We start from the raw sequence: 16,335 nt of genomic DNA on the forward strand, positions 1-16,335 counted from the left end.
TCTCATCACTATTGAGTGAGTCACAATCCCAAGGTTCATTCCAGCAAAGACACTGCAGTGTCTTGGGTAGCATTTAGCACTGGATGAGGACATCCAAATACACACATTTCATGAGAGAATCTCCATAGCAGACACAGAATCTGAACTCACAATGTCGTCAATGGGGATTTAGTCACTGCTGTGGCTGAGTTCAGAGAACAGTTCATCCAGCCAGACACTGTCTGCTTGGGCAGTGCAGAACAGCTCTCAGCTGCAGTGACTGTGTTTTGACAATCTCCCAGAAGAGGAATTTAGGCACCAGAAGAGGAGTTTAGGCACCCATAGAACATTAGGCACACCTAGAGTGTCTTTTTAGTCCTTAAACATAGGTCTTAATGTTTTAGGGCATTGAAGATATCTGCATGGAGCTAGCAGCTATGGCTTATGATCTAGAGGAAATGTGCCCTTCTGGAACGGTAGATTTAGGCCAAATGGGACAGCCATAGGCATTAAAATGTCACCAGATGACTCTTCTCAGGCACTTATATTGCTCCCAGCCTAGTGGCTGAACAGCTTAACTACTAACAAGTTTGTTGGTTCTTCTCTCAGAATTTTCTTCATCTGAAGAAGAAGACTGACTTTGAAAAGGCAGAGTTGAAACCAGCTAATCCATGCTGGAGAAAATAGATGTAGAGTCGGGGGACACCAAAGGATGTCAAAGCAAGAGCTGGCCACTCTTTGGAATCCAAGGACACAGCCAAGAAACTCTCAAAGAAATGCTGGAAACAACAACAATGAAGGTGACCATTTGGTGCTCTTACTCTCATTTTGAAAAATAAGGCAAATAAGTGAATCAATGTCTTTTATTATTCCCATCTGGTATCTTTACTTTGTTGTCTGCCTGCTTCCAAGCTGCTTCTCTCTCCAGGCCCATACGACAGTGTCCTGTTGGCTGTTTTTACCTTTATCTCTAATCCTTTGCTGCCATCTGAAGGCCAACCACATTCAAAAGCATTTCCTTGGTACTGCCTGAATCCCCTGGTACTGCCTGAATCCTTTGCTTTTTCTTTTGCTTTCCTGTCTTTCCCACTGCATTTTTAAGACCCAGATTTTCACCTGTGTACGTAGACATCATTCAGGCAATGTCTTAATGATAGCCCTAGGACCAGGGTGAAGAAGAATTCTGCTTGGAAGTTGCTCCTGCAGTGGTAATTCCCCACTCCCAGGTGCTGGAACACAAGGGTCGGCACTCCGGATCTGTCAGCACATTCCTGGGATTAGTAAGCAGTCCAGGGAAACCCCAGGAACAAGTCAGGATTCAGCATGAGCCAAAGTCTACTCCCTGCAGGCACTTTGGGTGGGGCATCTCAGTTTTGGCAGCTGGGAGAGTCTGGTAGAATGGATGTGGCCAGACTAAGCCAGCTGGCCTCTGGCCAGAAAACAGGCTCTAGCACATAGAATTTGCTTTAAAAAATATATAAGAAGCCATTTAGCATGGTGATGGCTGAAAATGTGTCCCGTGCTGAAACGATCTCACCTAAGTTTGAGAAGCAGTTCACATTCTTAAGCATGGAAGTCAGTGTCATTCCAGTTAGTTCTCCGCACATGACCTCCAGCCACTTGTCAAGAAAGTGACTTCTGGAGGCCTTGCACCATAACTGAAAGCCCTGTACCCATGCTTGAGACACCTTAGGCTGTCTCACTCTGTGCTAGACACTTGTGTTTTGACACCTGAACGGTTCCCTGCATGTCTCACCTGAATTCACTGCCTAAACTGGGGAGAAAGATGAACCTCCGGTGTCTTTCCAGACAGCTGGTCCAGCTAGAGATATGTGCGTTCTGATAAGTAACAGGTAGGCAGTGCTCGAGTTGCTTAGGAAACCTGGCAGGTCTTTGAGCACAGCATCCTCCCCAGCGCAGGAACAGTTCATCCTGATACTCTGAAACAAGCAGGCCTACCAGGAGCTTGGCTTGACTGTGCAGGGACCTCATGGCAGAACTGCAATGCAAAAAAGATGACACACAAGTGATGGAAGCAGAAACAGGCTAAAAAGAAGATTTAGAAACGTTGCCGGGGAAGTAGGGATGGTGTTAGGAAAGCCAGTGCTCACCTCAAGTTCAGCTTTGCAAGAGATGTGAAGGGCACAAGAACTTCTGTTTGCTACATTAGTTGTTAAAGGGTGAACAAAGAAAATGAGGGAAACTGTTTCAACAATTACGATATGTGTAAAGGCGACCAGTAGAGCCTGAGTTTGCAAGACTTTCTGCAGTACTGGTGGAGAACTGTAGAGGGAACCAAATGATGCGATTTTGTTCCTATTGCCTGTGGTTATGGTCCCTGGAACAAACAAGTTGGAGAGTCCCACCACGACACAGAGGGAATTTGGGGTTTATTGAAGCCCAGCGGCGAATGAAGCTTGCCTCGTTGGGGACAGTTGGAACTTGGAATTCAGGAATGGAGTGAAATCTTAAGTGATTCACACCCTGGTTGCACCCTGTACATCCAGACGGACCCTGGAACATGCCAAGTAAAGGCCCACTGCAGTGCAGGTACAAAATAGCAATGCTGCAGAGAAAAGGGTGCCTGGTGAGTATAGTGGCAAGGGATTTCTCCAGGACATGTGTAAAGAACTGTCTTCTGGAGGCGTTCCCTTCTCTCCAGGACTATAGCTGGGGCCAGCCAGACTCCTTCAGACTTATGTATCATCTTTGTTGTACTGTAGATAGAAAAGATGATTCTTAGGCTGGTTCTTGTGGTCTGGTTGTGACCATGACAGCAGCCAGGATGGAACAAACTCTGCTTAGCTTCTGGAATTCATGCAAATTGTTATACCCATCTTTGGTTTGCCTAATACAGCTCTACAGAGCTCAGTTCACCTGTCCAAACATTTGAGGTGCCCTAGGGTACCTGGACATTCTCATCAGGCTGCTAAATACGATGTAGAAACTATAAGATACCCACACTCTTCTGAATAGGCAGTTGGGTGCCAGGTGGGGCACCCCAGGGCATCGCCAAGTGTTTGCAAGCCCATATTCTGCTTTTGTTATGAGGTTTCACTCTGAAAGAGTGAATGAATGCTGATTCAGCGATGGTAGCAGGGGATTATATGTGAGTGGCAGGGAGCAGAACTGGGGAAGCAGAGGGGCAGTGTCAAGGGGTCCTTTGTTCAGTCTGTTTTATCTCCTTTGTAATAAGAAGATAATGAACAGTGCTGGAATTTGTTCTTACATCATAGAGTGGACGACTGTAGTTCCTCACTTGGAGCACTATCAGAGCTCTGGCAAGAGGTAGTGGGATACGTGGACATCGAGTGAAGCTATTAAGCTCATGGTTTTGGTCTCACAGAGCACAGAAGGGGGTGTTCAAGGTCTAAAGTAGCAGAGGGTGGGGGCTGAGATGCAACATTTAAGCCTGTATGTGTTTGAATCCGGAGATGACACAGATCGGGTTGGACGGAGAGAGCTGTGAGTTAGGACGGAGCCTGTCAGCAGGCCTGTGGTTCATGAATGTGTCAGTGGCATGTGCTGCAGCCATAGTGTCCTGGCCAACCATTGTAACTGATGCCTGGAGAGAAGGACCTGTGCACCTGCCAGTGCTTTGGAAGAGCAGGTTTGTGGAGGTGGGTCCACGGCATTTCCTTTCCACGTGCTGTGTGTGGGCATTGCTGACTGAAAGGACAACCATCCCACACCTGGGGATCACTGTCGGACTTCGATAAGGAAAGTTTGATACAGGAGCAGTCTATGGCTTTCTGTGCTGTCTGTAATCAAAGTCTGTGAGTTTCTGCCCTAACGAGCCCCGGGGGGAACACATTGCCCAGCGACGGTTCTGGTCTCACATCTCACTCTGGGCCCCATTAAAACTCCAAGTGACTTTTCTTTCTGCTTCTGCCTGTTGTTTCTTCAAGGCAGCTTGCCAGATTTTGCCACAGCTCCAAAGTCACAAGGAGGCAGCACCACATTCCCCAAGGGCTCATTAAAGTGCTGACGGCCATAATGAGTTCTGTGTTTGGTTTTCTGCCACTCCCCATAGAACTGTAAGCATGGTAAAACTAATTAGGGAGCTCCCGGATGTGTTTCAGTGAATACGTACAGCATAATGTTCATTTGTCATTTGTTTTAATTATGTATGACAAGAAGAATGGAAACAGAGACATTGTGAAAAGCAATTAGCCTGGCCTATATCCTGGTGGGAATCAGGCAGAGAGAGGAAAAGTATCTTTGTAATCAAGCAACAAGTGGCCAGAGTAAAACTTTGATTCACGTGTTGGGAATAAGACAGTTCTTATTATGGTCTATTCTCTTGTCACTGCAACCCACAGCAGTGTCACAATTATTTGAAAGCCTTTGTCTGCTCTAATTAGCACTGTCTTTGCCTGGTGTACTCACTATACGCAGAAACAGAAGGAATATTCATCACCATTGCAAATAATATCAGGGCCTTTTTTTAATGAATGAAAGAAAAAATAGTAATTTAAAAAAAGCCGTATATTTTTACTCTGGTCCCACTGAAATCCAGTTTCCTCAGGACATGAACCCTGAAAAGAGCTTGCTCAATGGAGAGAGGGACAGGTGCTATAAATTTTCAGAGGCAATTAGACTAAGCAACGCTTAAAAAATAGAATGAACAGAAACAAATTAAGAAAAACTGAATGGACACACAGAAGAGAATGTCATTGCCTTGCCAGATAATTTAGCAGATGGACAGGACAACTGGGTATTGACTGGTTCAGGAGATACAGAGTTAATGAGGTAGAGCTATGGATAGGAGGATTCACTTGAAATAGCTTTTTTTCTCTGAAGCTAACACCATTTTTCAAAATTTTCATGATGGGAATGTGGGAAATTATAACAACGAAATTTCAAAAAAAAAGTACAATGACAGACGGTGCTCTGTGAATGAAGTAATTGACAATAAGGCAAATTACTCAATGGATAGCAAAAGAACTAATGTTATTTTTACTACAAAGTATTGATATTTTATAGGTCACTCTTGATGTTTGCAACAAGATATGACAAATTTGTTTTAGGTATGCATTAGAACATCATATGCAATTGCGTATGTTGCTATCACAGAATAGCAAGCATTTAGCATCAGTATTTGTTAATATAATTTCAGAATAGAATAGAATAGAATAGAATAGAATAGAATAGAATAGAAGAATAGACTATTTCAGTTTGAAGGGACCTACAATGATCATCTAGTCTAACTGCCTGACCACTTCAGGGCTGAACAAAAGTTAAAGCATGTTATTAAAAGCATTGTACAAATGACTCTTTAACATTGACTGGCTTTGGGCCTGGACCACATCTCTGGGAAGCAGGTTGCAGTGTTTGACCACCCTCTCAGTAAAGAAATGCTTCCTAATGTCCAGTCTAAACCTCCCTTGGCACATCTTTGAACCGTTCCCATGTGTCCTGCCACTGAATACCAGGGAGAACAGATCAACACCTCCCCCTGTACTTCCCTGACCTCAGGAAGCTGCGGAGAGCAATGAGGTTGCCCCCCAGCCTCCTTTTCTCCCAACTGGACAAACACAGAGTCCTCAGCTGCTCCTCAGAGGACACACCTTCCAACTGCACACAGTACTCAAGGTGAGGCCGCACCAATGCTGATTACAGTAGGATAATCACCCCTTTTGACCAACTGGTTATCCTGTGTGTGATGCACCCCAGGATGTGGTTTGCCCTCTTGGTGCCAGGGCACACCACTGACTCCTACTGATCCTGCTGCCAACCAGCAGCCCCTGGATCCCTTTCTGCAGGGCTGCTCTACAGCTGCTCCTCTCCCAATTCATACTTGTGCCCAGAGTTACTCTGTCCCAGGTGCAGAATCTGTCATTTGTTCTTGTTAAATTTAATGCCACTTATTACTGCCCAGGGCTCCAATCTATCTGGATCTCTCCGCAAGGCCTTTTAGCCCTTGAGAGTCAAAGCAAAGAAAGTCAACAGCAACCTTCCAGTTCAGTGTCATCAGCAAACTTGCAATCATCTTCTACATCCAAGTCATTAATGTTTACGTCTTCCCCTGCCCGTCTGTTTGTGATTATTATCCACTGGAGAGCTCTGGTGACATCGAAGGTATACAGCCAGTGCTTCAGATGACATCTGTCTGGTATCAACCATACAGGTCTTTGTACTTCCTCATGTACAACCTTTCAGGCATCACATGTGCAGCACAGGCATTTCTGGTCTGGTACCTCATGGCGATCATGGCCTTAGCATCATTTATTTCAGTGATCTCCAAACTTCCTTGATTGCACACTCAAAAAAAAATATTTTTGAGCACATGCCCCCTAATATATGTGTATTTATTTATTTCTAAATTATATATATATATACTACTTGCTAACATGTTATATATATTAAAATGGAAATTAAAAAAGAATGAGATGAAAATTAAATAAACGCTTATTAAAATTTTTTATTAAAATATTAATGGCACAAAAGTATTTTCTTCCCTTGCCCCAATGGATTGTCTTTGGAGACCACTGATCTACTTCATCCAAGGGCATTGCTCAGCACTGTGCTAGTTATGCACTGTAAAGGTCCCTGTCATGTACCTGGAGTACCAGTAACTTTCTGAAGATATTAATTTCCTGTGTCTAGATTAACTTCAGGAATGCTGTCAGCTTGGCCTAACTTGCTTCTTGGTCCTCTGTGGTCTTTCTTTGCTTTGAGAGAGCTGAAGAACTTTCTAAATGGCTGTAGAGGGTAAACCCTGGAGTGGTCTCATACATTTGACCTCTTTGAGCAGTCTTTGGCCTGATCAAGCCACTAAAACTCTCTGAGACTTCATCTTGAACATTACCTTGAATTTTTTCTGCAGAAGGGATCCTGGGAACCATCTGATTTTCCTCCAAAGTGACACGTCAGATGGATACAACCCTGGACTGAAAAGCTGCTACCCAAGCTGACAGCATAGACATGCTCCAAGGGTAGGGTTAATTTACCTTAACACAAGTGTTTAATGGTATTTCAGACTGCCTATGGTATTCAAGACTTTCAAATGAGTCTGACACAGGGCTTGTGGGATAGTCTCAGCTTCTCACCCCCTGAAGCAGCATTTGGAGGGCAGATGGGATCCCTGAGTGTGCAAAAGTATCACTAGACAGATATCAGTATTCAGGCAATGGACTCCTCCCACCTCTGGTGTCTTCCACGTGTCCCTGGGTTTGCGAGGTGCCCAAGTTCTGATCTTCTGATCCCCCAGCTATTTGGAGGATAGCTGGTCAATGCAGCCTCTGAGGCCAAGAGAGAGTTTGAGGTCACTTTTGAGGAGACCTGCATTTGATCAGGTTAATTACTCTGCTGGCTTAATTGACTTCCCAAAGTGGATGTACATCAACTCTATCAGGTGTTGAGACACCCACTTCACAGATACAAAGCATCACTGTACATGTCTAAATCCAGATGTCTGCATCTGCAGCTGATTTCTCCCTCTGCAACTTAGAATGCCTTACATCAGTGCTTTGTGTCCCTGTCACCTCCATTGGCTGAGCCAGCATCATCTCCAGAAAAGAAGGTACTTAAGATGGATCTGAGAAAAAGAGTGGCATAAATCTTAAGTTTTTGTGACCTCTGACTTTTACTTCTAAGTTACAGTTTTTTGCTCTGTGCATGGCCAAAAAGGATCTACGGAATGAGATTTTTCTTAAGACTGATGGCTAAAATTAATGTATAAATCATCCTTTGGAGGGATCAATATTCCTCTCTTGCCTGGAGACAGTCCCTGAACAACTGTCTTGGATTTAGACTGTCAACTGAGATGAATCCTGTCCTTAATCCTGTCCTTACTTTGCAGCTCATGCAGTTGTTGGATTTGACAGCATAGGTAATTTGGACCTTAGGACTTTGTCTGAGATTCCTGAACACTTCTGAAACCATGAAAGAAGCCTGATACCCTGAGGTATAAATTGCCATCAGATAGCTATGTGTAGGACCACAGCGTCAATATTAAAGATTCGTAAGGTGAATCATATCCACTGCTGTCTAAACTTTTTACCTCTTGGAATGAACCATGAGCCCAGGGAACTGAATAAACAAGAAAGAAGGCACGTTTGTGACAAACAGTGACACTCCTAGAAGACCACAAAGGATCTTTCTAGGGAGATCATCACATGCCACTTTGGGAAGGGAGAAAACTACAATAAACCAAATTGCATAGCATTGGTGTAACGACTCACACAGGAAAAGCTCTGAGAAAAAGCTAGGCTGGTATCTCTTAAAGCAATTGCAAAATAGAAGCAATCTTAATGGCACTAAATTAAGCATTTTATTTTTCTCCTTCTCGGCATTTAGTGTTGAACCTTTTAGTAATACATACTGTGCTTGGAAAAGTCGGTTATACATGCATATACATGCAGAAGATCTTTGCAGGATAACAGGTTACTTTCATAAAAAGCTGCATACTTGAAATGTTAGAAAATGAGATGTGATTTTGTCACTTACAAGACAGGTCACTGAGATGTGTGCATAAGAAAACCTCAGAACAGAAGGCATCTAAAGGGGAGGAGGAAGAGTGTTCTTTGGCTAAGAGGCAATTTCAAGGGATTAGGGGACAGAACAATAACCAGCTGATATGATCTGAAAGATGTTTCTAAGGTTTTGCAAAACAAAAGGTCTTCCTCCCAGGAATATTTGATTTTCTCAATCTACATGGTGAGTACTTCTCTCTTCCTTAATAACAGTACCATAACAAAGATGATCTGAAGCATGACATGTGATCCAACTCCCCGAAGGGGGTGAGAACATTTCTATTAAGACGTGTGTTGCCTTCACCCCAAAAGAAGAGGTTTTCTAGCCCTTGCAGACTTCTTTCAGAGCTAAATGTGCTGTCCAATTAATTTATTAGAAGTAGTCACTTTATCAATTCAAATATTCCATATTATTATTACTCTTACTACTACTATTATTATCGCTGCTAGAACTCAAGATTTGGTGATAGATTAAAGTCAGGATTCTTGTTAACCTGTAGGAGTGATTCATACTTCTTTCATTTCATAAGCATGAATTAAAGTATTTTCATTAAAATCATTGCACAAGAAGTCAGGGAGTATTCATCTCTGAAAGTTAGACATCCAAGTCTGAAGAAGTACTTTAGGTTCAGTGTATTGTGAGTGGAGAGAGCAAGAGAGGTCCAGAAGGCAATTTTCAGACTTATCTTCATTACCTGCTTAAGATGAAGATGAGTTATTCCTGCCAACCATCATTGCTATCAACTAATTAGAAAAACCTGCAGTGAGTAACTCAAAACTGGCACGTTTTGGGCAACTCATTTAGCGCATTTGGCAGCATTAAGTGCTTGATTTGGTTGCATGCATACAGGTAGCTAGTTCCTTTTGAAATATCTGAGGGTTACCTGACCAGCCTCCCATTGTGTTCCCCAGGGGCAATGGGGCAATGGTCCTCCATAGTGCCTGCAACTCCTGAAGATACCTCATTAGTCTAGGAATTGAAGTGGATCCTTCTGACAATGTGTAGAAGTCAGTTGAATAACTCAGTGGCATTTTACATGCCTTATGATGTGCCGTCTCATTTCCAGCATGCAGAAACCTATAAATACATGTCCAATCTGTCAGCACTGTATCGATGTCCTGAATATTCGGTGGTGCCCAAGTTGTTATTAGACATCTACGTTTAAGCAATTGAGTTCCATCCCATTGTCCAAGTGTGAGTTACTCACCACAAGTGGGATTTTTCTCACTTAAACCCTGAAGTCCACATCTCTGTCTTTTTTTGGTTAAGGGATAGTTACAGGCAATCCGTGAAACTAATTCTTCTTCTAATTCTTCTCCTGTAATTAAGGTATCTACCTTAATCAATCATGTCCTGCAAATGCCTTTTATATCCATTGTTCAAAAAGGGTTTCTAGATTATTTGGTCATGTAGCTCTTTACAAGGAAAGATGCTTGAAGGTAGATGAGCAGACTCTTCTGTTTGTTTCTGGAGATAGACTCCTCTGTTCTTTCAATCAGTCCTCAGCAAATCCAGGGGCTAATCATCAAGTTCCTTTAATCAGGGAACAAATCCCTCTCTGAAAGTACTAGATACTAGTACTAGTAGTAAAATAGCCTAAACTTAGTGCCTGATTTTTAGTAGGGTAGAATTCTGTAAGGGGAATTTAACGAAGAATCTGACACCAAGAGTGAGGAGTATTGTTGGGAGTTTCATTTAAACCTTGGTAGTGGAGGTATTCATAAAGGCTACATTCAGTCAAGTGATGCTCCTTTTCAGAGCTTGCTGTGGGTATGCCTATGCTTACATGTTGTATCAGGATCACCCACCAGAGAGCTCCAATGCTTTAACTGTCCACTCCACCCCTACATGTCCCATTTTTTTTTTTAAACTATCTCTTTAGGCCGTGAAGATCAGACATGGAAGGAGAAGAAGGAAGGATCACTGCTTCATACTCAGGAGCTTCTTCTACAGCGTGGGTTCATTTGCCTTTACATGCTTAGCATTGAATTTGAGTATTGCTCAGAACCAGTGATGAGGGGCAGCAAGCAATTCAGAATGGAGATCTTGTTGAGCCTTAATGAATCCTCTTCTTTGGAAGAACACCCAGTCAAAAGGGAACACTGAACAAGGTTTTGGAGACTCTTGCTCATTACTTTTTGTTTTTTTGTGTGCATCCCTCAAAACATTTTTGCTTGTTTAAAGATAAGCTACAGATGGAGAATCAAATAACAGTGATGGAGTTCATCCTCTTGGGTGTTGCTGATGATGATAACTCCATTATGTGCTCTTTATCATCCTGTTAGTCATCTACATCTTGACTTTAACAGGTAATGTTCTCATCATCACCATCACCTTGATAAACCATTGTCTTCAGACTCCCATGTAATTCTTCCTCAGGAACTTCTCCATCTTAGAGATGGGCTTTACTACCACTGTCATCCCCAGAGTGTTGGCCAACCTGGCATTAGGCAAAAACCCAATTTCCTTAAGGGGTTGTCTCACTCAAACTTTTCTTTACGCAATGCTAGGTACCACTGAGTTTCTCCTGTTAGCTGTGATGTCCTTTGACAGGTATGTGGCCATCTGCAAACCACTACACTATGTGGCCATTATGAATTCACGAGTCTGCAGCCTGCTGGTGATTACTGCCTGGATTTGTGGGCCTGTCCTCATTCTTTCTCTATCAGTGGTATATTTCCAGATGCCATTCTGTGGCTCAAACATTGTTAATAGTTTTTTCTGTGATACCACACCAATGGTTCAGCTCAAATGTGGAAATACCAAAGTCCTAGAGAGCATGAATTTCATCTCATCAGTGTTCACCATACTGGGCAGCCTAGCTATTATAGCTGTATCCTACATCAACATCATTACTGCTGTGGTCAAAATCCCCTCTGTGGTGGGCAGATATAAAGCTTTTTCCACCTGTGCCTCTCACCTCACTGGGGTGTCTATCTCACATGGCAGCTGCATCTTCATGTACCTCACACCCACCCAGACCAACAGATTGGACATCAGCAAGGTGGTGTCCATCTTGAACACTGTGGTATGTCCTCTGCTCAATCCATTCATCTATAGCTTGAGGAACACACAGGTTCAGGAGGCCTTAAGGGAGAGCATCAAACGGAGTATAGTCATTTCAAAACACCCAGAAATTTGAGGTGGTGATGAATGTCGATGTAATGGAGAACATGGAAGAAAATATTGTAGTAACATTTCTGTCTCTCCTTAGACATCCATCCATTTACCAACATACCTATTACTACACGTCCATCCATCCACGCACTCATCCACTCCTCAATCCATCCACAAACAGTTGTCAATAATCTTGTAAATTACTGAAGCCTGTTCTTTCAGTTCTTTCTCCTTCCTTTTTCTTGCCAAAGCTTTCTGCTTTTCTTTTCTCCATGTTGAATGATTTAGGTTAGTGGTGGCTAGTCCACACATCACTCTCTTACTGGATAGTCCAAGTCCACATATAGAACAAAGGGCAGTACAAAGGGTTTTATGGAACAACATCACTGTGTCTTTTAAGGAGCCACTGTACACACGAACAGTTCCTTCCTTCAGTGGGATGAAATCAGAGAGTATGGCAAGGTATGGGACAGAGGGAAAAATAATGTCATTGGCTATCTGAATAAATGCCTGAGCCTTCCATCCTCATCAGTCTCAGTGATCCATGGTGTATGATAGATCTTTCTCTGATGTATACATGCTTCAGTTTGGGCCTCAGCAGATAAAGAGTGTTGGTTACCCCGTGATACAGTGAGTGAAGGTGGTAAGAATGCTAGATGACTTCTGAAACAAGCTGTGTATTTTCTGTTCACTGATGAAAGAAATAGTGTCAAGCTTGTAACATTCACAGGTTTTCAGAAATTCATATAATGATTGATGGAACCCATCTTATTTAAGCTTTAGGAAACCAGAATGGGACTGATCTTACCTAACATCAGTGATTGGATTCAGCACTTGATTTGGGCCTATGTATAGGGATCTGAAAATAGGCAGTAGGATATGTGTACAGATGGCCACCCCTGGCTTACACTACGAAGACAATAACATGAATAATTAGAAGGCATTGCAGAGAGCAAAAGGGCTTACTGTGTATACAGTTTGACCTGGCTCATGGCACCGCTAACAAAACAGCAATGTGAGAAATGATAGGACAGTATTGATAACAAATGGGGAGTATGAGTGTAACAGAACCAATCAACAAGGTAGAAATTACCCAAGCAACCGTACCATAAATATCAAAGAAGTCAAATATCAAATATCAAATATCAAACCTAGGCTAATGAGGAAAGGGTAAGCAGAGGTGGGCTTTTTTATTTAAAGGGGATAGCTGGTGGTAAAGGGGAAGAACTTGGGAGGGGAAAAGAGTATCAGGTGAAGCAACTTTTCCTTAAATTTGGTGAGGGAACATCAGGAAAGGCACTCTGACTTCCTGCCGAAGAATTCTCTTTTACTGGCATCTTGTGCTGTTTTAGATGCTCTGGACCACAACCTGAACTGGGCTAGTAGATACAGCTTAGGAGCTCCACAAGGTTCAACTCCTGTACAGTAGGAACTTCTCAATGGAATCACCCTTTGGACTTTCAAAAATGGCTTAAATAGAAGTGTTTTAGGGTATCAGGGTCATTGTCATGGTTTGGGTGGTACGACACAGGATGTACCATGCACCTTCTGGAGCAGCAGCTGGCGACATCTGAAAAGGCCCTCAATGTCCAGGAAGTAGTATTTTTGAGTAATAAAGAGAAGTAAGCACGTACAAGGCATTTTTAATTGGAAAGATAGTTTGCTTAGTGTGTAGGGATTCATGCCGTAGAATTGGCACCAGGATGTCAGAAATGTCTGTATCTCCCTTGTGATACCAAAGGCAGTTTATGTCACTTGTCTACTGTGACAGCAAATTTAATTCTCTCCTTTCTGTTCAGTAACTTTCAGTGGACTTTTGTCCCTTGGATTTACTAATCATACTTTCTGTCATTAACAGCAGCTAAGGGAAATAACACAGAATAGTTGTCTCTGGTTTGGCATCCTGTACATTAAAGATCACAATATCCTGCAGGTATCAGCTCACTACCACATTGCATTGAGCCTCCTCATTCTCACCCTTGGGCATTCCATCCTGTTCCCAAGAAAGCTGCACACACAAGCAAGTTTGAACATGCTTTTATTGATGGCCAGAAAGCAGAGCAGGAGGTAGCCCTGTTGGGCAGAAGCAGGAGGAAGGGAACAATGTGAAACTGTATGTACTTGGACCTGCATTTTTACCTTGCCATGGAGACATTCCTTAGTGCAGCAGCCTGTGCATATGCCGTGAGAACATCTCTGACTCCATTTCAGCTGCCCCCAGAAACCTCTGAGCACCAGCAGATGTTTGATGCACTGTGAAAATGGGGCACTGAGCAATTCAGTCAGAGGGGAGGCGGTCAGGTAGGTCCTGGAGTGCAAACTTCCTCAGCTCGTCACGTATCCAGGGCTCAAAATAGGAGACTCTGGTCAATACTTTAGGGAAGACGCGATGTTTGGGTCTGTAAGAAACAATGCCATGAGCTTTCCCATTGCAGACTAATGGGCCACCAGAGTCACCCTGCGAGTTAAGAGGAATGGGAGGGATCAGACATGTCAGCGCACAGCCCCTTCCACCTGCCCTAAGGAAGAAACCAGCCCTCTTGCCTCCCTCTGAGTGAAGAACGTCTTCTTTTGACCCTCCTCTTTCAACCACCTCCCTGCTGACTGAGCTCCACAGAGCTTGTAGCTGCCTTACTGCTCCTCTAAGCTGATCCGTGAAGCAATTCAGGCCTAGAGGCCATCTGAGATTCAAAAACTGCCTTCATATCCCTGAAAAGAAGAATCTAGTCCTACTTTAGATACGTGAGAACATCTGAGACATCCCTCTGCATCAGGACAAGACAAAGGATTTACATGAGATCTGCAGCCTCCTGGAGCAGTGTCTAGGGTAGAGTATCCACAGACATGTAACAAGGTACACGATGCTGACAGTTGGGCAACTACACCCCGATTCAGGGAGCACGTCAGCTCCAAATCTCCTGAGAGGAGCGTCAGCACATCATCCTGAAGAATCTAGTTCATTTTAATCCCCTTCATCCCCCACCTGAGAACCAACCTGACTGTCTAATCCCAACCTCATCCCAAGCTTGGAGTCCAAAACAACACTTACACGGAAAGTTGATTTTTTGCCATCCTCATCACCAGCGCAGATCATAGACTGACACAGGTAGTTCCCTTTGAAAAACTTCTCCTCCTCACACACTTTTTCACACTGTACTTTCAAGTCCACCTCCATCAGCACACTAGTCTTATCCCCTGCCATTGATGTCCAGCCCCAGCCAGCCACTTTGCATATAGTCCCTGGTTCCACATGCTCACTGTGACTGGGCAAGCGGATATGACTCACTTTCTTAGTCAGCTTGGCCCTTGGCTTCAGCTGCCAAGCAGAGAGAACATATGGTTAGAGCAGGCAAAGGAATGGGAACAAGTTCATGGGGTTTGGGAAGTGAGCCTGGGGAGATTCCCCAGGCAGCAAGGATATATGGGGGTATACCTTCAGCAGCATGATGTCATTTATAACGGTATCTCCTGAATAGTTGGGATGGATGACCCAGTGTCCAACATGGAACTTCTGCTGGCTTGGCTCTTTCTTATTTATGTTGTGGGCTCCCAGGGTCACGGTGATGTTCACTTTCCTGCCAGGAAACACCAACATGTTCCAGTTGCACTGACCACAGCCACCCAGCCTCCATGGTGGTGGCTCTCTGTAGCTTGGGTTCCTTCCACAATTCAGCTGAGGGTCCCTTACCCCATGCTGACATAGGTCTGGGGTGTCCCATTTTGAAGACAAAAGGGGAGAAGGGAATGGGAGACACTGGCCTCTCTTCTCCAACAGTAGCTCTGACTGATGGTAGAAACCCTGGACCAAGAGACCACTGCCAAGGCATCCTGTCCCCACGGGTGCTCTTTCACCCCAGACTAGGACTGCAGCTCTTCATAACTGTGTGAGACTTGAAAAAACCACATGTACAAGAAAGACAGGGCCTTACCTCTTTCCAGCCACACAGTGAGCTGCTGAGAGCACTGCATCTGGGCGAATCAGGAATCCTCCACGTTGAAATCTACCTGACTGGCTTCCAATTGATAAATGAGCCATGTAGGGCCTGGAGTGGGGTTTAGCTTCCCATCCACCAATGATCCTTCCTGGAAGAGAGATGAGAAGTGTTAATATCCTAGACGCCACTATTTCCCATGAAGTTGGGAGCCACATGAGGAAAGAGGGTCATCCTCTAACGTCCTGTGCCAATGATGCCAATAACTCTCTTTGCTTGGGCTGTCCACAGCATTGCTTATGCACAATGGAGAGAAAAACAAGCAACACTTCCTGGGGCTGACTGACCACACCTGACTCTGGGTTTCTAAAATGCTCTCAAATGGCACCACACTTGTACCTGTAATGCTTCACTGGGGTCAGGCAGAGTCTGTGCAGAGAGATATGAGTGGTGTAGAGAGTAGACATATGAGAAAAGACAAGGCAGGTACCAGACAGACTTCCTACTCACTGCCCATTTCTGCCCTTGCATGTCCTGGTCTAAATACCGTCTCTTGTACTCACCAGCCCCAGCCCATGGGAGAAGGAGAAAAGCACTTGAGAGCAGAAGAAGCAGCAGCATCTTTTACCACTGTCCTGAAGAGGCAAAACAGTTTTTATGGCCAGGCAGGAGACAGGTACAGAATGGTGATCTATATATACGAAATTTGGAGCTGAATCAGGAAACCTCAGCCTGCTATCAGCTTGTGTCATTTCCTGCTTTTGTTCTTACAAACCCCAAACTTACAAGGGCTTTGGTGAAGGGTTCATGTCACAATCTCTCATTTTTG

At 43.9% G+C, this 16,335-nt stretch overlaps 2 protein-coding genes across 2 annotated transcripts; one reads left to right on the forward strand and one right to left on the reverse strand.

Moving 5' to 3' along the window:
* The first annotated feature begins 10,652 nt into the window (after nt 1-10,652).
* Nucleotides 10,653-11,599, forward strand: LOC104470427 (olfactory receptor 6C1-like). Its single transcript, XM_010085355.1, is given in 2 exon segments — nt 10,653-10,707; nt 10,710-11,599. Coding segments are annotated over 2 exon segments (945 nt in total).
* Nucleotides 11,600-13,852: 2,253 nt separating this feature from the next.
* Nucleotides 13,853-16,023, reverse strand: LOC104470428 (mast cell protease 1A-like). The gene is made up of 5 exons (XM_010085356.1): nt 16,017-16,023; nt 15,504-15,657; nt 15,008-15,149; nt 14,624-14,890; nt 13,853-14,032 (listed from the first exon to the last, which is right to left on the reverse strand). Exons 1-5 carry the CDS (start codon nt 16,021-16,023, stop codon nt 13,853-13,855), a joined length of 750 nt encoding a protein of 249 aa, XP_010083658.1.
* Nucleotides 16,024-16,335: the final 312 nt, after the last annotated feature.

This window comes from Pterocles gutturalis, unplaced genomic scaffold (genome assembly GCF_000699245.1).
Source record: "Pterocles gutturalis isolate BGI_N339 unplaced genomic scaffold, ASM69924v1 scaffold485, whole genome shotgun sequence".
In the NCBI taxonomy this organism is placed as follows: domain Eukaryota; kingdom Metazoa; phylum Chordata; class Aves; order Pterocliformes; family Pteroclidae; genus Pterocles; species Pterocles gutturalis.